The sequence below is a fragment of the Pipra filicauda genome, unplaced genomic scaffold (assembly GCF_003945595.2).
Source record: "Pipra filicauda isolate LSUMZ 115617 unplaced genomic scaffold, ASM394559v2 scaffold32_size4067784_pilon, whole genome shotgun sequence".
Classification (NCBI taxonomy): domain Eukaryota; kingdom Metazoa; phylum Chordata; class Aves; order Passeriformes; family Pipridae; genus Pipra; species Pipra filicauda.
The window spans coordinates 84,387-107,285 of NW_024104454.1; the positions used below are offsets into that span (position 1 = coordinate 84,387).

The window sequence follows — 22,899 nt, forward strand, 5'->3', positions numbered from 1 at the left end:
TTCAGGAACAGAGACTGCTCCGGTGTGGGTCTCCTGTGGGCTCACAAATCCTGCCAGCAAACCTGCTCCAGTGTAGACTTCTCTCTCCATGGGTCTACAGGTCCTGCCAGGAGCCTGCTCTGGCATGGGCTTCCCACGGGGTCAAAACCTCTTTTGGGCATTCTCCTGCTCCAGTGTGGTGTCCTCAACAGGCTGCAGGGAAATCTCTGCTTGAGTGCCTGGAGCAACTCCACCCCCTCCTTCCCGCACTGTCCTTGGTGTCTGCATGGCTATTTCTCTCACAGATTCTCACTGCTCTCTTCTCTGGGCACAATTTGCTTCTACACAATAACTTTTTTTCCCTTCTTTAATATGTTATCCCTGGGACACTACCACCGTCATTGATGGGCTTGGCCTTGGCCAGTGTTGGTATTGGCTCTATAGAACACAGGGGAAGATTCCAGCAGCTTCTCAGAGAAACCACCTCTGTAGCCCCCCTGATTACCAAAACATTGCCACACCAATGCAATACAAGTTCAGTCACTTAGACTAGTGTCTTGATGATGCCAGGAAAATATATTCTGAAACAGAGCTATCTTTTTATCTGTTTTATATTTCATTATAGAGGAAGAGAAAAAGCAAGAGTTTGCCTCTAGGATAAGAAGCTGTCTCTGCTGATGACAGTGAATAATTCAAGGAAGAGAAGGAATGAAAGGTTATGAGATTTATTCTCTGTTGTGTAACTACAGGGGATGTCTATATAACATGCTTAGTGTTCATTCTTAGCACTTGTAGCTTAATACAAAAGCCAGTATGCTGTTTCTTGAACTTCCTAAAGCAGCAGAATTTAAAAAGCCAAAATCCTAATCCTTTTTTATATCGAAGATGTCACTTTTGGCCACTGAATCATAAATTACCCAGTGTTAGATTTATATCGGTCACTACATACATTGTGCATATTGTTCAAAGAGCTTTGGAGGCTTTGTGTAACTACTTATTTCAAATAAAGTGTCACTTATAAATTCTGTCCCATTGAAGTAAGGTTACTCGTGGCCATCAAGTTTCCTATTTTCTCTGTCACATTTTGCTTTCATTTCAGTCATTGAAAATTTTCTGGTTCTAGAACAAGGAAAAGCTCAGAATAGAGTTGCCTGCCATGTAGGAATGAATTTTGACCTAAAATATGGTATAAATGATACAAATAGTTTTTATCTTTAAGTTTTTCTCTGATTATTTCCCCCTGCTTGAGATTCGGCAGCTTGAAGTACGATGTGTTTAAACATCAATGTTTTTTTTCCAGAGGGAAAATGTTTTAGCCTCAGAAATCTTACCTGGATGTGTCTTTCCCAAAACATATGAAAGCAAATTAAACTGCTGAGTTATTCATGTTCCCATGTGAGAGTTAAGAGGATGAAAATGCTCATGGGTAGCGTTTTCCACTTAGGTCTACACAGCTGTACATGATTAAAAAAAATAAATCTATACATTGTCTCCATCTTCAATAGCTGAGCAAAAGAAATACATAGGGGAAATTTTTGTCTGTCTGGGTTTTAGCAGTATGTTTTTTATGTCTGGATAAAGTTGACTATTACATAGTCATTCTAAATCTCAAGTTTGCAGGTGTTCAGTGATAGAAAGAGTTACACATCTGGACTTACTTAAGCAAGCTGCACAGTGAGAGTTAGTAGGTAGGGTGTGGCTAATGCAGGCAAAATTATAGTGAAGCTTAAATAAATTGGAATTGAATTGTTGGCAGTCTTTCCTTGCCCCTAAAACCTGTATGAACTTGGATTTGCATCTCATTTGATCTACCTTCAATAGCCATTCCATACTAAGCCACAAAAGCCCCTGACACTCATTGTCAGCTGTGACTTTGGAATCTGTGTGCAGGAGGGGAAGATTTTCTATGATACCCTTAAAAAGGTGCATTTTTCAATTGCACATGTCAGGTATGGCAACTGCTAGAAGGAACCATGTATGCTTTAAAGAGTCAAGAGAATATTCCTGGAGGCTTTTTGAATTGAGTAACTGAAGTCTTAAGGAAGCTCAAAACCCAGTTTCTGTGAACATTGTAACTAATGGGAAGGGACCTGGGGGTCCTGGTTGATGGCAAGTTGAATAGAGTCAGCAGTGCCCTGGCAGCCAGGAGAGCCAACCTTGTCCTGGGGGGCATCAGGCAAAGCATCACCAGCGGGTCGAGGGATGGGATTGTTCGCTCTGCTCTGCACTGATGCAGCCTCGCTTTGAATATTGTGTGCAGTTTTGGGTGCCATAATATAAGAAAGATATTAAGCTATTAGGGAGTGTCCAGAGGAGGGCAACGAAGATGGTGAAGGGCCTTGAGGGGAAGATGTGTGAGGAGCAGCTGAGGTCACTTGGTTTGTTTAGCCTGGAGAAGGGGAGTCTAAGGGGAGACCTCATCACAGTCTACAGCTTCCTTGAGAGGGGAAGAGGAGGGGCAGGCACTGATCTCTTCTCTCTGGTGACCAGGGACAGGACCCGAGGGAATGGCCTGAAGTTGTGTCAGGGGAGGTTTAGGTTGGATATTAGAAAAAGGTTCTTTACCCAGAGGGTGGTTGGGCACTGGAACAGGCTCCTCAGGGAAGTGGTCATAGCACCAAGCCTGACAGAGTTCAAGAAGTGTTTGGATGATATTCTCATGTACTTGGTGTGACTCTTGGAGAGTCCTGTGCAGGACTGTGATTTAGACTCTATGATCCATGTGGATTCCTTCCAACTCCACATATTCTGTGATTCTGTAATGCTGAAATTTGGAGAAATGCACACACACCAGCAAAAATGTAAGCAAGCATTGGATGATATTTGCAGTAAATAAACAATTATCTGCAGGTATTCTGTAAGAGCTGCAGACAACTGAAGTGAGCTCTGTAGTTTGTGTGTAGCTACCAGACCACTCAGTTTCCTGGAGCAGAGGCAGATTTTCTTCTAGTTCAGAGAAGTGCTGACCTAGGCAGTAGTAATTTCTTACAAGGTCCTGGCTAGTTTATGGTGAAGTATGTACATGTACAAGGCTCCAAGATTTTGGAGGGGATGGGGTGGTGGGGAAGTTTTCCATGTATGTATATGTGTGAGCATGTATACAATATGTATCTGTGTTCTTACATGCTTACACACTTGGTTAACCAGTTTCTCCTGCTCTGTTTTTTTTCCTTTCATTCTAATGGTTGTGTTATTGAATAACCTCCTGTTCTGAAAAAAAAAAACAAAACAACAAAACCAAAACCACAACCATGCTTTTTATGTACACTTTAACTCCTGATGTTAGATGTCAATACTTTAAGGAGAAAGGTTTCACAGTTATTAGGTATGAGACTGGAATTCAGTATACCCAGATTTGGTTTTGGTGTTGTTACTGAAATATACTTTAAAGTCTGTGAACTCCCTGCATTTCATCTGAGAAAAGGTGACACTGATATATAAATGGTCTCTCTGAATGTATCTTGGAGTGTTTTACACAAGAAGCACCTCAGAGTGATCTTTTGCTGTACGTACGCTTTTAAAATAACCATCTAGGAGTAAACCTGCTTTGTTTGACTCCATCGTATTACTCTCTCAATGACTGATGTTTCATTAGAGAGAAATGAAGCCACAAACTAACAGGATAGTAGGTAAAGTATTCCTGAGAAGGCAGGGCAACATGCATTTTATTAATCAAAATCAGTTTTGTGCATCTAAATATTTGATCTTGCATAACCACTTTCTGTACGTTTTGCAATCATTATTTTAGAATTTCTGCATGTCGTATTGCTCTCTTGTATTGGTAGTATTTCTTCTTCTCTTGAAAGCTATTCTAGGCAGGGATCTTGTGTACTGTTTTTAAAGCTTTTACCTGCTTGCTTTGTATTATGTCGTGTCCCCCCTCCCCCCCCCGGCCAACTGTCTGAATAACCAAGATTGCTGAAGGCTGAAATGTCTGTAGGTGGGTAATTAAAAACGGTGGTCAAGGGAGCTCTTGGAAACTTGTTGGGTTACTTACCTAAGTAGGATGATGAGGCAGCATCACTGAATGAAAGGCAGAAAACCAAAAGGCAGAAAACAAACCAAAACAAAAAAACCCAACCCCAAAACACCCTCCTGTTTCTGGCAGTTTGGAAAGGCTGCTTGCTGTCCCTTTAGCGTGTGGCTCCACTAACATTGTCTGCTCAGGACAAAATTGGTAAAACTGGAGAAGGTGCAACTTAGTGAGTTTTTGAGGAATGCTGTTTGTACTCAGCCTAGTGCACAATGGAGAGAAGATGAGCAGATAGAAGTACTTTACCCTTGTGACCTCTGTTGATATTATCTCTCAACTTGCATGGTCCAAATTAAGGTCTTCATTGTTACCTGCAAAAGATTTAAGTTATCTAGAATTCATTTACCTTTGGTATTACCACCATGACACATTTAGCTCTTCTCCATCTTGTGGCAGTAATTAGAGTTCATGGAAAATAACTCTGGTTGCTGATCCCCAGGTGGTGGAACTCCTGGCACCTGGAGATAGAACACATCTGGCGCTGGTCCTCAGAGGCAGAATACAGCCAGCTCAGAGCTTATTGCATGTGGGGAATGATGCAAGTGACTTGTTTTCTCTGAACCACGGCTATGGGATCTTTGTAAGCATTGGCCTTTCGCCTGTTTTTTTAAATTATTTTTTTTCCTGAGGAAGTCTGTGTGCAATGAGGGAGGATGTGGAGTACTGTAAGTTTTTGATACAGCTGACTCAGTCCTCCAAGCAATTCTTGCTTCTTGACAATGGTGCTCTTATATATGCAAAATACATGTTTAAAAGGTTTTGGTAGATACAGGTAAAGATTCTGGCATCCTTTTTTTTGTGCTTTTCTGATTCCTAGGATTTTGTGGAGTCAGTGTTGCAGGGACATAGAAGAAAGTTTTCTTTTTAAAGGAGTTGTATTGCACTGCTCAACTTGGAGCCTGTTAGCATCACCTTCCTTGTACTAGGGTAACAAAACTTGCTTCGTTTGAGGTAGAATATGAATTCAAAACCTAACAGCTATTCCAGAATTACTTCCCCAGGGGTGTTTGTATTTTGGAATGGTTCCCCACAAAGATTAGTTCTGGAATACTTTATTATAGTCCTTTCTCTATCTTGGTCCTGGAACTCATTTCACACTGTGGGGATTAAGAGTGAGTTACACACATTACTGCATCTGAGCATCTGCTGGTCACATCCTGATGTAAACTGTTTCATTGTCGTGGTTGTTTATAACAGGACACCTCTCCATGTGCTTGTTGATAGCCTTTTAGGACCCTTTTGTCCACAAATACTGGTTTCTGAGGGAGGATGTGTTCCAAGAGTCTGTGAGAACATTTCAGGTCATGTGGCAAGAGTGTCTTTCAGACAGGGTTTTGGCCCTTGATTGACAATAAGGCAGGGGTAGGTAGGAGGATTTTGAATAGATAATAGAAAAAGTATTGATTTGCTTGGGAGGCTGCAGTGCAGGACAGGTGCACTCAACTGGTGTGCTGTACAGAGTAGGAATTTGTTCTTTTACTAGTAAATTCTACTGTTCTTTTTTAATTACTGGTAAATTCTCCAGGTGTTTAGATCCTTGATCATTAACTGGGAGGAAGCTGATTTACACATTCTTTCCTATGCTCAGTTTGAAACTCTAGCAGGAGTTTTTTTTTTTTTTTTACTTATTTAATTTTTATAAATAAAACCTTGGTCTGTGTTGGAAACTAAAATGACTTCAGGTGTCTCATCCCTGCTGCAGAACTGTCACTGCTGTTGCAAAGCACTGTGTTGACAGGAACTCATCATTGGATCAGTAAAACTTCATAGCAATTGAGAGATGATGTACCAGTGCTAATGGAAAGCATCTGCATGACTTCTGGAGGCTTGGGCATCAACAGAAGATTGTGGAGAGGTTGCAGGGATAAAAATATGACTTGTCAGCTGCTGTGCTGTGCTCTGAAATACAGCTGCATGCAGTGCTTTCTCCTGTGTAACTTGTTTTCCATTTTATTGGGAGGCAGAAGCAGTACACCAAATTCTACAAAAACCTCCCAGTTTTCTCAAGGAACTAGAGTTTCGATAACTGGTTTTTTTTTTTTTTTTTTTTTTTTTTTTTTTTTTTTTTTAAACTAAAATGTTTGTATGCAAGAGTAGAGCAGTCAAGCACAGTGGGAGATTTTTAAGCATTATGTGCACACACTTAAAACTGCAAAAAGAAACTTTAGCACCAGTTTGTTATTATAAAGTCTGAACTAATGTTGGCTGTTTATAAAAGGGAATGGACTTCACAGGGTTATTTTCTTATTTAAACTTCAGCAGGACACTGGGAACAGATTACTGTGAGTATTTGAGTAAGTTGTGTTTGCTTAGTGTGGTTGGCAACATTTCTTTTAATGAAGGTTTAACTTTTAAGCTATTCAAGTTCAATTTCAAAACTTTGGCCTTCACCAGGAGAGCAAGATGACTGGAAGAAAAAAAAATAGTGTTTTGGGGTTTTTTTTGCAGTTACTGATGTGTATGATGGCAGCTGTCAGATCACTGTTGTGTATGTGGCCAGAAGCGACTGTGGTTTTTTATCTTTATTCAGAAAGACTTTGAAACATGGAATGGTAATTTATTCAAAGTCCTGTCATAAATATTGCTTAATTCCAAGAGGAAAATTTTTGCTGGGATGATCCCAAAACATTAACAAATAGATCAGTCTACAGCAGATAGCATTCTATGCCTTTCTCCCACGTTTGGCTGAACATATGCCAAATGTATGATCAGACTCTTTGCTGGATGCTACAGATCTCCCAGCTTCAACTCCACCTGTTGCACTGGCTTCAGCAATTCGCTGGCAAAGAAGTTATGGTTTCAAAATTCTTCCCAGTGTCTGAAATGGCATGTAACTTTCTAGTTCTGACAGCTGCAAGTTCATGTTAAAAAAACAAGAATTCCTGCAACTTGTCTATTAGCTACCTCAAAGTACATTTTTCTAAATAGTTGTAAAACTGGCACTAACAAAAAAAAAAGCCCTGAATTTTATGTGTAGTTCATTGTTTAGTTTTTAGTTATTTTTTTGCTCTTCCCCAGAGGCTGATTTGACACTTAAACGGAACTGAACAACTGGGTCTCTTGTTGCTTCTGAAGTCCTGGAGAAGTGTTTGTTATTCTTTTGTTGTTGTTGTTGTTTTAGGTTTTTTTGTTGGTGTTTTTTATACAATATTTAGGCAGAGATCCTGCAAATGAAGTTGCAACAGTGTCATGCCATTCAGTGAATTTACCGATTTCGTATATTCTGGAGTCTATTGGGAACTTTTCGTGACTAATAGTGTTGCATTAAGCGTGAAAAAACGGAGCTTGTTTGCAACACCTGGCATAGATTAGGAAGGGACTGTGTTTCAAATGGAGTGTTTTGTCCAGTGGTTTTAGTTGATGCAGCATCCAGCTTCATACTCCACCCAGTGACAGCACAATGTGTGGCTGTGTAGTAAACCAGGGCCGAAAGTAACCTCTTTAGTTACCTTTTGTATTGTGGAATGTCTTATCTGTGCTCAATTATTTTTTTTAACTTCCCTCTTGCCTCCCCTTGCCTCCCCTTTGCCATTCTCCCCCCTCCATCAAACATTTTATTAATAAATACCTATATCAGAGAGGAGAAGGAGAGAAGCTGGTCTATAATATAGGATAAAATATGATTTAAATAAATTTTTCTCTAGCTCAGTAAAACTGTAATACTGAAAGATCAAGTATTTGATGATTCTAACATATTAAACTTTGAAGGAAGGGTAATGCCACATGTTTCCATGTTGCACAGCCTGTGATGTGATGATTCTTTGTGTTGTTTGTTTTTTTAATAAAAAAAAATCTAAACTCCGTGTGTTATTTTTGCTAGTCTTTAATTGTTTGTGCTGCACCTCATTAGAGACAAGAATAGCATCTTGAATCTTCTGAGCAATGCAGAAATGGAGCATGTGTTCGCATTTATAGTGTGATGTGATGTGAAAGAGGGTTAATTGTATGGATTAACTGTTCTCCAGAGTAATGAATGTTTTCTCCTTTGATGTTGTAGTGTCCTTGGACAATGAGCTGAAGTTTTTGAAAGTTTCAGCTTAAGTAGCCTTTAGAAATGTTTGGTGTCATTTGATGTCAACTCTCGTTACCTCATTAAGCGTGTCTCTATATATGTTTATCTGTCTATCTATCTATCTGTCTATCTATCTCACTATCTACATGCTCTGCATTCTAAGGTTTTATAAAGGAAACAACTTAATGCTATGATCAGCGAAGCACATTCTTGAGGGGTTTTAGATGCCCTAACTCCCTCCAAGTTAAACTTAGGAAAGTTGATGTTTCTCACATGTTGATAACCCAGGGGAAATAAAGCACATCTCACTTCAGAGCTTCTGGATGCAAAGCAGTGGATGGAGGATAATGGCTTCTAACTGGCCCCTCAGTGGCTTTTTTAAAATAAGTTGGTGGTTTTGAATCTCATTCCTGCTGAGATAACATGTATTGCACAGTACTGCTCTACATTGCAGGTATTGGTCACAGCAAAAGAGACAACCCCCCTGAATTGTCCTCAGAAGTGAGTTACTTTCTGTCACCCAGGTGAAGTCTGTTGGTATCAAGGTTGACCCATATTGCTCATGGTAATTAACAGAGGACTGACATGAGCAGGGAGTTCTGGATTTTAAATTGCCTTTTTAAAGAAGGAAAAGTTTTCATTTTAATTTGCATCTTTTTTAGTTCGTTTCTGCACTGGATGAGCTTGATGAAGGACTTACCTATTTCCACTTTGTACTACTTTTATTGTAATATTGCAGTACTTTCTCTAAGGAGAACATGAAGGTTTTGAGCAATTATTTAGTTACAGGAGCTGCCTACAATTAGCTTAGAAGTGAAGGCTTTTGTCAACAAGTTAGTGCTCGTTTGGTGTGGATTTGGGTGTTATTGTTGTCGTTGGTTTTGTTGGTAGACACTTTTTTGCTTGTTTTTGAGGAGAAAGCTGTTTTTCATAAAAAGCAAGTGCTTTTGTGGTCTAGTTTACACCTAGTTTTTAGAGAAGGTAGGTTTTTCCTCTCTTTTAACAATATTCTGGTTGTTCAGCCTTCTCTTTCGGACGGTGCTTCAAAGGTTAGGTGGATGCAGGCAATATGTTCAATTTTCTTGCATTTCACAAATGAAATATAAGGTGTCTGCAGTTTGTTTTTGAAATTATTCACATAAGGCTTACATTTGGGGCATACCATATTTTCAAGCAAGTCTTCCATCTTTAGTACGTAGGAAAAACAGCCCTTCTTGTTAGCATGTAAATCTGTGGGTTAAAATGGGTTGGTTCATAATCCTCTGTTGTGTTATAAGAGGGTAAATGTCTACTTTTGTGTTTAATCATTGTCAATCATACCTGGAGGGAGTTACTTAAATGCACGTGGTCATTTCTTGCATGTATTTTTGTCTTTATTAACAGTCTGCTGCAGGGTCTTAGTTATAGAAAGTTAAAATGCAGTTGTTACTTGCTGACAGTGTGCAAGTGTCTGACATGTTGAATGTGCCATGTTTGTCACATTTCTGCATTGGAAATGTGGCTTTAGACTCATAGCTTTTTGTGTTAACAGTTGTATTTTGCACTGTTTTTAATAAGTAAAAAAATATGCACGTGTTTAATAGGGAGGGCAGGATCCATGGCATTTAAACTCTGAAGCAATCTGCGACAGCTGGAAATAGAAGAGGTGTAAAAACTGGTTGTAATAAGCTTACTGCGCTTAAAAGGCTTTTACCAGAGAGCAGACACATGGCACTGATACTTAGTCCAGCTATGAATGTGTTATATGAGAGGCAGTGGTGAGTGTATTAAGTGTATTCTGCCTCAGACTCTCAGTCTGGCTTCTGTAGGATGGCAGTACTTATTCATTTTTCTCAACTATTGCATGTGGTTCAAATAGTTGTTTGGAATATCCTTCATTTGAAGTGCCCTGGATGTTTTCCAGATGCCAAGAGAGAAAAGTTCCTGCTGCAAAAGTCCTGGGTCGTGTCTTCATTGTTGAAACAGGTGTAATTATTAGATTGATACTGCAGTCTTGATGTAAAATTCCTGATAGAGTCAGTGCAACTCCATGCAGCTGATGAAATCTCAGGTGGAGCAGTGAGATAAAGACACTGACTTTTTACTTGATGTAAAAGTTTCCAATTCTGTTCTGGCATTTTAGCATTGAAATAGCTGTCTCAATGTGATAATTACATCTTTCTCTTTAGCAATGAAGGCACAGCCAGATAGTGCAAATGAAGGATGGAGAAAGGGGATATGGTGCATAAAACAGGATGATCAGGTCACTCGTGGCCACATGTTGCTTCAGTTAGTTTTGTTTTAGTATAAACAAGTGCACTTTGTTCTGTCTTCCATGATATTGCTTCCTTGTGTACTAATAGCTTGTGCACCTCCTTCTGCAGAAATAAAGGATAGGATTTGGACAAAAAAGCATTTAGTTACACTTCCCTAGATGTGTTGTTTATCCGAAGTCCAGTTTCTTATTTGCAGTACACCTTGTCTAGGCTGCCAAAGGAATGGGAGATTTGGGGTGGCTGAGATCATTCCTAAGCTGTCCATTATGGTAAAACCTATGCCTTTTTTTAAAAAAAAGAACTGTGAAGTAGCTTGATGGTATGAAAAGGATGTAAGTTACTCTGTCTGGAAAGAAACAATAGTTATGGTTCTACTAGGGTTCTGCTTAGCACACTGGGCTCTTGTCTTGGCTGTGCCATGGACTGCATGACCCTCAATCCTCTGTGGCCTTCCTTTCAGTCTTTGCCTCATATTTCTAGACAGCAAGTTTTTCAGCTGTAAGAATCCTTCACAATGTGTCCATATTGATTCTTTCAGGGTGCGAATCTCAATTCTTGTAGGTGTTTCCATAATATGAATGATGACAGTTCATGTTGTGTAGTTTGTGGTGTTTGTTTTTTTCCCCCATGTAGTTCCTTTGCAGGGAGATTCTGATTTTGCTCCCCTTTTATGATGGACTTCAGGTTTTTTTAGACATTTACTTCCTTTATTGTTTGGGAAAGGCAGATATGCGTTGGGTTAAAACAATAATTAGGCTTGGCTGTTTATACAGGTGGGGAAACCACGTGTAGAAGAAAAAGGAGGAATTAATCTTGGAGTGCACTGGGAAGAAAAGAATAATTGTCTTTATTCTTCAGCTTGCTGTTGAAGTTGAGGTACACCATACTTTTCTAGAACCACTCCTACTTTGTGGTCCTGTAAAATGAGAGTATTTGACAACGTTGTGACAGCTTCTCTTGCGTATGCATTGCAGACAGTTAATTTCTTATGCTGGTGGGATGTTATTGAGACTCACATGAAAATGTAAAGAGGTACATAAGCCTAACTTGAAAAATAAAAGGTAACTAACAATTTGTTGTAGCCCCACATGGAAATATTTCAAAATCTTAAGTTTGGGAGTTTGTGCATGGCTAGGTTTATACTTAAAGCATATGAGTAAAGCAAACCTGTGCGTGCCACTGTATTATTTTTCATAAGCGCAAAACCACCTCTGAAGTTCCTTCCCCTGAGCACTGTTGTGTACAAGACACAGCAGCACAGAGATGGTGTTCTGCAGGTCTGCAGTTCGACAACATTCTGTCTGCATCTGAGCTGGGCAAAGAAATTGCCTTAGTGCTTTTTTTAAATCTGTGCCTTTTTAAACCAAGATCCTTTTTACAGGATCAGTTGAAGAAAAGAAACTGTACGAGCAGTCAAACTGGCAGATTTCAAGACACCAAAACATCTGTGATGTAGTAGGAGACTGGGGGATGGGGAGTAGTGTGCTGCTGGGGATGGGCAGGAACGGGCAGCCAATTCAAACACACAGCAGAACAAAACACATCTGACCCAGGCCAATACGAAGGGCATATTTAAATCAAGATCCCTCCTAACACAACGTAGCTGGAGTTCAATTTGCGCAGAGTTTGTGGTTTGGTCTGGAATACTGGGTTTGTCAGGAGTGTATGTACTGCACCCTGCATTGCCCTGGGATCTTGGGGAACCCCTCCAGCTGCTCCTCATTCTGCAGTTTTATAGCCTTCCCTCAGTGCAGAGGACCACCACTTCTTGAATGTTGTTTTTAGTCTCCTTTTTTGGGACCTTTATCCTTGATTACATATCACACTATCACATACATGTCACACAATTCTGCAAACACCAGAATTCAACAGACACTGAGAAGAGTGACCAGTTAATAATCTTGAGGTGATACAGAACAGTAATTATCTGCAAAAACAACAGAACAAGAAATGTTAAACAGCTCCTATTTAACTTCTTTTAAGGCTCCAAATTTCAATCTGTGCTGAGATTTTCTTAATTTTTAAATAATTATTGACACTCAAAACCTTTTCCAAAGAACAAATGGGGCATTCCAGGGCTGAATTTCAAAATGTTTCCCATCTTGCACATGCACACTGCCAGTCTATAAATTTAAGTACATAAGACTGTTGCAACCTGCTTTTTTTAAAATATTATCGATACAACTCCAAATGTGGGGACTCTTCTGTTCTGGAGGATTTGAACTAACAATTGTGTTTTGTGTAAATGTCCTTAAATTCCATGTTATGAAGGGACAAATAAGAGATGATTATTTTGTGTTTCTTCATCTGAGCTAGCATTTGTACTTTATTGCTCTTTATTAGGGACCATTTGTACTTAGGTCTAACAGAACAAACAATTTTTACCAGTTTATAATCTTCTCTAATCTGCAATACAGCAGAATTATGAGCAAGCTACATGCATCTCCAGTTTAAAGGGAAAATAATTTCATGGGCAAAACACTCGAGCTCTTCTGTCCACCAGTTACATACTACCAAGTCTGGTACTAATAGTCCTTGGGACTCAGTGTTGAAGTAAATACAATCTCTGGGAAGACCTTAGCAAGAATATTTGGACTCAGGGATAAACGTGTCACAGTTGCAGATGATGGCTGCCAGATATATGGTAATAGAATGTGATCTACCCTGTAAAGCAAGAATATAATCAGTTAATGAGCAGTATTCACTTACCTGCATTACTCAGATCAATTCAAGCTAACCATGCGCTTTGCAAGTGTGTGAACAGCAATGCCATTGAAGATAATGCTGGCATTAATTTGCATTAACAGCAGAGTGCAGGCATGCCCCAAAGAGCATAGGATCCTATTCCATTACACTGATCACCAAAGGCACATTAAATGAGTTTATCAAAACAACTGTATTAAATGACATTGTGACACCTCTTCAATTAGCAGTTCCCTCCAGACTTTGGAAGAGTTGATTCTTCAACTCAGTTTGCAATATACTATAATAATTTTAACTTAAAAATAAAACAAGTCAGATTATTTTTTTCTGACCCATAGCCAACTTCTGACAAAAAATGGAAGTAAAGATGGTAGTATCCTGAACACGCTTTCTTTTCTAACAAATCCACTATTTTTTTAATAACTGTTTGGGATAAAGATAAATTATGAGAAGTGCCATGTCTTTACCCCCACAGCACTGAAAAACAGATGATAATAATAATGAATAGAGCATAAAATCTTCCTTTTTGCTCCAGATAACTTGCAGGACAAACACTGACCTTAAAAAGACAAAAGGAGCCATAAGGAATTGATTTTGTTTGACCAATGTTCTTGGCTAAAGCAGAATCATCTCCAGCAAGCAGTGATTTGAAAAGCTTGCAGCAGGTTACTCTGTTTATTTGCTGCATTTGACGAGGTAAATTCAGTATTATCAGTGATATAAATACAAGCACAGTGTTCCAGATTTTGTTATCTTAAATACTTCTTTTCACCTCATCTTCTTTTTGTACTCCTTCCTAACAAACTCATAAAATCTTAGTCTTGAATATTTGACCGAAACATAGTTATGAGACTTGCACAAAAATCAGAAGTCCTGTCTACAACTTGGCACTAACAACTTCTCCCAAGTTCACACCCTTTAAAGCCCAGTATCATGTGGCGAGTTCCATTTAACAAGGTTGTTTTATTTGGGATTATTCTTAAATACTAGAAGAAAACCACACCAATTGTGGAAGCAACATTCAAGTCTTCCACATCTGACTTGACTACACTTCTGTTCCAATGAATAACATTTGCCAGCAGCTGAATCCAGCACATGCTATTTCTGAGTCTTTTACTGCAGTGTGCAAATATATTACATTTTCAGGGGTACAGATTGTATGTTTAGTGGAGATAGAAGTAAAATATCTTTTTTCAGCTTTCTTGAGATTTGTGTCTTTTGGAGTTAATGTAACATCTGGAACTGGAACTAAAAATTGGAAACAATTCAGGTCAGAAACAAGCATACCTTTGTCAAGCCTGTATTTGTTTAAGTCCTGGAGAAAATTTGCAAGCCAAATTTTCCAAATTATGTAGAACCACTGTTTTATCCATTAAAAGTTTGGAACCCTCATAGCAGTGTAATCTACTATTATTGGCCAGACAGCTGTCTGCCAAACCAAGGAGGAATAAAACAAAATGAAAAAGAAAAAAACCCAACCAACCAAACCAGAAAAAAACCTTGCTCCCGTTGACATCCAGAATCTAAAAACGGGACACTGCAGATGTTTTATCTGTTCATGGATTGACCTGATCTGTTATTCGCAGCAAAAGTCATGTTTAGATGTTCAAGGAAGTCACCCTTTTGTCTGCATTCTTCTAAACAACTTTATGCAGAAGTAGGACAAATCTTCAGTTTCTTCTGCAGTTTTAAAACTCTACTGAGCATACCATGGGGGTGAGGGGAAATCCACACCTATTGCATTTAGAATAACAACAGCAAAATTATTGTTGTGCGCTCTGTATCACAGAATGTGAAATATCCAAGTATATTTTTTTTCTGTCACATCCCCCCACCCTATTTTTAAGCACTGCCTCTGCACTTACCCATTTTGGCAAAGCTACGTAAGAGACTACTTCAGTGCCACTTCTGCTTATTCTAAAATCAGAAAATACCAAAAATCTCAGTGGACAGGCTCTTTCCAATTTTTGTGAGTACAAGCAGAGTGCCATATTAATTCTCGCACAGAAAACTGTCATGAGTCAGCTGACAGCTCCAGGTGTGGGTTGAATATGGTAAACACTGTTGTGGAACTGAAGCTAGGATCCTATGGTATTAGACAAAATACAAGTTTGTACTTTAAAGAATCCTTAATTAAAATATGAAACTTTCTCACTGACAAAACAATGTAAGTATTTGGTTTTGCAGAATCAATGCAAAGAGGAGCAGTATTTGACCAGGGTGGTCTGGTAGAATCTACATCTACCAATTTTTTTCCCAGTACTGTCAGCCCACAAACATCCATTTCTAACTCAGATCTCTGGATCCAGTATAGAAACTCAATCCAATGAGGGATTCATTCACAATCCACCCACCACCTTTGCAAAGAGAGGGTAACAGGGTGGACTTTGCTAGCATACTCATACCACACTGAGGCCCTTAATTTCCTATATTCAATCTCAGAATAGTTCAATGCGGACATGCTGTGTGACCAGGCAATAAACAAGTTAGTGTTTCCTATAACCAACCAAGATGTCTTAACAGGCTGAGGAGGGAGGTAGAGTGTTTGTTCTTTAGTTCTGAACAAGTATGGGTAACAAAAGTTTGAGGTTTAGATTGAATATTAAGATGAAATTCTTTACTGTCAGGGTGGTGAGACTGGGAACAGGTTTCCCAGAGGAGTTTTGGATGCCCTATCCCTGGAAGTGTTCAAGGCCATGATGGATGAGGCTTTGAGCAGCCTATTGAAAAGTGTCCCTGCCCATGGCAGGTGGGTTAGAACTAGATGATCTTTAAGGAACTTTCCAACCCAAACCATTTTGTGATTCTATGACATCCAAGATCTAAGTCTCCTTATGCTCCAAAGAGTAGAGCTGGACAAGAGGGATCATTTTGTGCTGCAAAACTGGTTTCTTCAATTAATTTATAGCTGCTAGGACCCTACCTACATGGTCTTGTTTCTGCATAGCAGCTATTTTTAAGTATAGAAAACTGATGCATGCTTACTCCATATCCTGTCTTAGAGTTTCCATAAGATGGTACACCCTTGCTTGCAAAAGTTTTGACATGTTTATTTTTTACCATCTTGTGTGCCTGTGGCAGGGGTGTGGGGGGGTTTTTGCTCCTCGGTAATAAGCGTTTTTGTGGTTTAGGACATCGACTGCTGCAAGAATTGTGCTGTTCTCTCTGTCCAGCAGTACAGATGGCTTAACCACAGAGGTCTCCATTGCAATTGTCCTGTTAAAAATTGAAGTAATATTTAAAATATAAGTTGGTGCACATACTGTAATTTTGGATGGCTGTTTTTGCTTGTATGCTTATTAAAATGAGATCTTCATTTTATGTTGTGTACCAGGCTCCCAAGATCCTCAGTCACTTTTCTTAAAAGCACAGTTAAACCTTTCCATGACCTTTAGCCTAGTTAACTGGTTTAAGAAATGTTAAATAAGGCTTTTCTCCTGTGTTGTACATAGGGTTTGTGTTTGTTCTGTGCTTCTGGTGCTTTCAAGAGTAGAAATCATGCACGTGCCTCAGTATTCTCATGTCTTTCTATTTTGACTTTAAGGGGAAGGAGACAAAATGTAGGCATGTCAACAAGTATGAAGCAGTGTATAAACATAACTTTTTAAAACTCTTGCTCAGCTTGTCTTAGAACTGTTGCAGCTTTACAACAAACCAACAACTGATGACAAATGCAGTGTTGATTATCATTCGTGATCATCTGAGTCTTAATATGTATGGTGAGCCCTGTCAAACTGGTTTTTAGAAAACTATTACTGAAACTAATAACAAAGATCATGTAGTGCATTTTTTAGTTGTTTGTTCCATGTCACTTTGCTGGGGCTAATGGGTACCCCTGAAGCACTTAATAAAATTTAAATGCTCTAGGTGGGATTGGTACAATTAAAACAGTGAAAGTTAATGACTGAATTCAGAAGCAATCAGAAAGCTTGTTCTTTTGGAAGGTACTTAAAGGTGGGCAGATGGCAGTAGACTTGCCATACTTCTCTCAGCTTATGTTTTTAACAGAGATGGATGGAAGGCAGAGAAAAAGAAAGATCATTACTGTGCTTTTATGTATGAAGTGCAGAGGAGTCTTAAGCCTCAGTGCATTAAAAAATGCTTTTTTGTATCACTTATGAATGTGATAGAGATGATGGTAAGGGAACTATGGTAGTTGTGCTAAAACTGATTCTGTTTATAGCAGTCAACTAAATGAATTATGGTGTACAAATCCTTCAGTCTTATATTGTGTCTGCACAAGACAACTTTCCCGATGCAGGTAAAACAATTAAAATTTAGTAACTGACCACAGACAAGGAACAGAAGATTTGCCCATGAGCATTCAAAGGGATCGAGAGCAAAGCTGGAAATTGAACCCTTGCTTGATTCCTACCCAGCCTGATCAGGAGTGTTTCCTGTTCTTCAGTTAATAGACTGATGAGAAGCTCTACTTTCACAGTGTTGCACAGTAAGCCTGTGTGTAGATAGCTCACTCCGTTGTCAAGTCAAGGGTGTGTTTTCCAGTTAGCTGAAAACCACTGGAAAATTGGTGGGGTTTTGAATAGAAATAGTATGTCTTTCTAGAATGAAGTGGTTTTGATTGAGTACTGCACGATCCAAATAAGATTGTAGAATTGCTGCAAGAGGAAAGTCTATAACTTTCTATGGTTTGGGCTATTATCTGTTTAGAGTTTATTTCATAAGTTGTGAGATTTCAGGTTCTTTTTTTGCTTTGTCCAAGGATTATGAACTCCATGTGTGCACAGAGGTTTTAAATATTGCGTATTATGGACAAATGAACTGTTCTAATTTTGTAGTTTTACTGAAAATTTTTTTTTGAAACTACATTAAAATGTTGTCATTTCAATTGGGCAGTAATAGACTGAATATAAACAGTTTGTCCTCCACATTCAGTGTGCATCCTTTTACTGTTTATTTTTTTATTTTTTCAAAATAGAAGCTGGTGTTTCCCTTTTCAAACAATTTGCAGTTGTCAGGAGTACTGCTGATCAAAATAGAGCATAACACTGAGCATTCCTTTGAGTCTCCTAGCTTTCTAACCACGGAATACCTTCTCAAGTAAGGGATATTTCCTCTTGTTGTGAAACAAATAAGCTCATTGGAAGGTTAATGGTAGTCAAAGTTATTACTAGTTTTTTTGGGTCTCCCCCATTCAACTTAGTCTGTTCAGCCTGGAGAAAAGGAGGCTGAGGGGAGACCTCATCACAACTTCCTCATGAGGGGAAGAGGAGGGGCAGGCACTGGTCTCTTCTCTGTGGTGACCAGGGACAGGACCCGAGGGAATGGCCTGAAGCTGTGTCAGGGGAGGTTTAGGTTGGATATTAGGAAAAGGTTCTTCACCCAGAGGGTGGTTGGGCACTGGAACAGGCTCCTCAGGGAAGTGATCACAGCACCAAGCCTGACAGAGTTCAAGAAGTGTTTGGATGATATTCTCATGTACTTGGTGTGACTCTTGAGGATGGTTCTGTGCAGGGCTAAGAGTTGGACTCAATGGTCATTGTGGGTTTCTTCCAACTCCGTATATTCTGTGATTCTGTGATCTCTCTCTTCAGAAACTACTGTTAACTGGCCTTCCAGTTTACCGTGCCAAGAGTTTTGCAGTAAAGAATTAAATGCATCAAGGATAAGAGTGTTCTCTAGACCATCAGGCCCAGTTCAGGATTGAGAATACAGCATGTTTTGAAAGAAGAGTGGACTTTGTGTTCTTGAGAATGAACTGTTGATTCTCCATACATGCAGGATTCAAAATAAACCAACTTGCACCATGTATTGGTGGGATGATCTTACATTTCTAGGATGGTTTATTAGTGGCACAGCAACTAAGTTTTTAGTCAATGCCACTTGTTTTGAAGCTTTTTGAGCTTTCTTTCTCATTCTTATGCCTTAAAAATCCTGTTGGTTGTAATTGCATAGAGTACAAATGTGTCCTTTGAATTTCTAAACTGTTGCATTTAGTAATTCTATGAAACTAAATGCTATGCATTGATCTTTTCAGAAATGCATTTACTGTCTTGGCTGCCTCTTTCGGATTTACTGCTTACTAACTGGGAAAGTTGAAAATTTTAAAAGGTCTGTGAACTTTTCTTGGGAAATCTTGGGGGCTGTATTTAGTCAAAAGTGCAGAGTTACCAGAACTAACTTTGCCTGCTAATGAGCCATCACATTCTGACCTGAAGAGATAAATGCAAGGCCATGGAATCAGAGCATTTTATTGCTCTTCTGACTTTTGCTTTATTTTCAGAGATGGGAGACACATGGTTTCTTCAGCAGCATTCCAGGCAAGAATTAGTGTTGAGAAGCAGTTAGTTGTTTTGGTCACTTTTTTTTTGTCGTAGTTGTTGTCTTTTTGTTGTTGTTTTGTTTGTTTGGGTGTTTTCCCAACCCATATTGGTCTAGAAGAGTTCTGTAACCACTTTTTATAAAATTTGGACTGAATAAAATAGGTTAGTGGGGAGGAGCAGAGAAGTGAATATAGTTTTCAAAATCAGAGTTCTGCCTTCTCTTTTTATCTATTTCCAAAGGAAATTGAATACTTACTTGTTCTTAAAGGGGATAAAGTCTGGCCATTCTCAGTAATCAATCAGTTTATGTGGGTGTGTAGCACAGTAAAATTTTGACACAAGTGCAAGCAGGGCAGTGTGATTTCCCTGCTGGGTGTTTGTAGCCAACACAATGCAGCTGCACTTCAATCAGGACGACTCTGAAGCACAGAAGTGACAGAGGACATAGTGGTTAATGCGTTATCTGTATGCTGTTGCCCTACTGTGTACATCAGTGGGGAAGAAATCCCTTGAAAGGGAAAGGGAGCTGGGATAATGTTGATACTGATTGGATTAGACATTGTTCATGTCTGATCTTTAGTTAAGAAGCTGTTGAGTTCCTCTGCTGTTGATTGGACTTGATATTTCAGGTTGCCTTTTCCTTTGTAGTAGCATTAATAATGGCTTCAGCTTGGAAATGTCCAAATGAAACCCCATCTATTCATATTCCTCTAAACACATTTTTGGGACAATTTTTTTTTAAAATTTCTACGTAGACTTTTTGCTTTTTACAGTTTTGATCTTTGATCGGATATGGGGCTGGTTTTGTGAGGCAATGTGCATAACTTGAGAAGTTCTCTGCCCCAAAGAATTTGTGACTTAGAGCCTGCTAACATCAGACTTTCCAAATGTTCAAATGGTTTGATACAGTGCCACTTAAAATAGACATCGTTATGGGGAACCAATGAGTTACAGAGAACAAAACGAGGGTTTGGCATCCTAGATGCTTTTTCGTCTGTTTTCAATAACTAACCTGTCAGGGTCTCATGATACTATTCCTGGTGTTTTTAAAGATGGCCGAGAGAAGGACTTGGCATGTTAGGAAATTAAATACGAGGGATCCTGAAATTTCATTTCTTAGCAAGTAATTCTCCTCAAACTGTATAAATTTTCTTGAGTTAAATATTGTAGAATACAAAGGTACTACGTTTTCAGTGAAACAGCAGTGATAACAGTTGATTGTCTTTGCTGTCCAAGATCCTCACTAAAACCACCAGCTGATTTAAATTTTCCTTATTACATCAGCATAGTGTTCCTCCGAAAAGAAAAATAAAACAATCTCTTTCCTGACTTGGGGGGGAAAGAAAGGCCATGCAGAATAATAATAAAAAGTCTGAATTTTTATACATGTTTTTGAATTCATCTGAAGTTGAATTGTAGATGCTAACTGAGGTCCTTGGCCTGCACATAAAAACATAAGCATTTGTCAAAGATAAACTTCACTTTTGCCTGTGCAGTGGCACACACACTCTCCAGTGAGAATGTAGCCAGAGCCAGAACAGCATTTGGCAGGGCTGCCAATATCACAGACCTGCAACTCAGACCCTGTATAAACTGTCTTCTTTTAAAAGTGCAGGAGGAATTGAATCTAAAAGACAATATCAAGAGGTAACTCTCATATATTACATACAGTAACATGAGTTTGAAACTAAAGGTATTTATATAACAGGCTTGGAGCCATAGAATATATACTATATGCTGCTCTATTCTGTATGTTTTTCCTTGAGCTGAGTGGCAAGTAACTGGACCTCTGCAGAGTGTGCATTGGAAGCAGTGAAATGGTTATGTATGAAACTAAGTCAGCAGTTGACTGGTGTAGAACTCCAGCAGCTACTGCTTGAGTTAAAAGAACTGGGGGGAGATTGGGGAAGTTAGAGAACCTCTGTGATTTTGCTCTGGCTGCCTCTTGCAGCTAGCAGCAGTCTCTACAAACTTCCACATCCACATCATTGTCTGCCTTCAAACTCTGTCTCGAATTTCTCTTGCATTGTGGTGCAGTAGAGAAGACAGTAGTTCTGAAACTCTGTCACAATTTTTGCCATCTGGGAGGGCACTTGATAGGAGCATTTCAGGGTGTTGTGTCTAGTGCTGTTAGCTTTCAGTCTGTTGCTAAAAGGCATCAGAACCTGCTTTCTGTGTGTTGTTACTAATTCAACTGGTTGAACCAAGGTTTTAGACCAGGAAGACTTAATTTGTTCTAAATGTGGGTTTGTGGATTGACAGAAGGTACTGTTGAGAAGTCTCAGTTCGAACTCCCAACTGTGTTGAAGACGCTATTCATGTCCTATAGATAAAGAATTGGGCCTGCTCTTCCATCTCACTTTTACACCTTTGTCTGACATATAGAAGGAAGAGGCTTTTAGATACTGTGCATTTTTCACTTATGTGAAACTTCTTCTGTAATCCATGCCCCACTGATCTGGGAAAACAAATCCTCCTCTGCCACATACACTCAGCGCTTCAACATCTGTAGATGGCAATAATACTGACATGTTTTTCTGGTTTTTTTCTTCTGTAGCATCTCCCCTTCTGCTTTTTGCCAACCGGCGGGACGTTCGACTTGTGGATGCTGGAGGCACGAAGCTGGAGTCCACTGTGGTGGTCAGTGGTTTAGAGGATGCTGCTGCAGTTGACTTCCAGTATTCACAAGGCATCGTTTTCTGGACAGATGTGAGTGAAGAAGCCATCAAGCAAACTTACATTAACCAAACTGGGAATGTGGTACAGAATGTCATCATTTCTGGTCTGGTTTCCCCGGATGGCCTGGCGTGTGATTGGATTGGGAAAAAACTTTACTGGACGGATTCAGAAACCAATAGGATAGAAGTAGCTAATCTCAATGGAACATCTAGAAAAGTCCTCTTCTGGCAAGACCTTGATCAGCCCAGGGCAATAGCTTTGGATCCTGCTCATGGGTAAATATTAATTTGGCTTAAATGCTTAAATGGATACAGTAGTGATTTATGTTGACTTTTTAGTTCTGAAAAGAAAGAAAAACACAGCCTTTTGTTTCATTTTACATTTTCCCAAGGTATTTTTCTCAAGTTCTGTAACTGAACTCTGTATATTTGAGCTTAAATATTTTGTGGCAAATAATGGTAGCCCAGACACTGAGCCAAGAAGAAAAATAGAACTGTTCTTAGGTGCCAAGCCAAATATTCAACCGGTATAATTACTAACTTATTCCATTGCACTTCTGAAAGGTAATTAAATTTCCAAGCATTTTTTGTATTATTAATATTTTCTCTGTTATCTTGTCTGGTAAGTTAACTTTGATTTAATATGTGATGTCTATTTAATGAAGACAGTAAAATGTGTAAATCTGTATGACGTGAACCAGGAACTATGCTCTGGTAAACAAAATCAGAATATTTTTAAGTGATGATGTTGAATAATCATGTTTGAGCCAGCAAGTAAAAGAGTCCAGGTGAAACTGGGTATTCCCAATGCGATAAGGTGACCAGGTTAGTAAGTAATAAGAGAGCAGGCTGGATGTGGAATATCTAGTGCTCTTGAAAATACTTGTGTATCTGTATGGTTCCTCCCTCCCTCTTCAATGCTCCCCACCATTTCACATGTGCTGTTTGCTATCCC

General features: G+C 39.1%; 1 protein-coding gene across 1 annotated transcript in view; it reads left to right on the forward strand.

Annotated features, from left to right (window-relative positions):
• LRP5 (LDL receptor related protein 5) overlaps positions 1–22,899 on the forward strand; it is a 141,907-nt gene that overhangs the window by 8,395 nt on the left and 110,613 nt on the right. Inside the window, exon 2 of the mRNA XM_027732639.2 lies at positions 21,824–22,220. Within this exon, the coding sequence (XP_027588440.1) occupies positions 21,824–22,220 (397 nt within the window). The remainder of the gene's footprint in view (positions 1–21,823; positions 22,221–22,899) is intronic.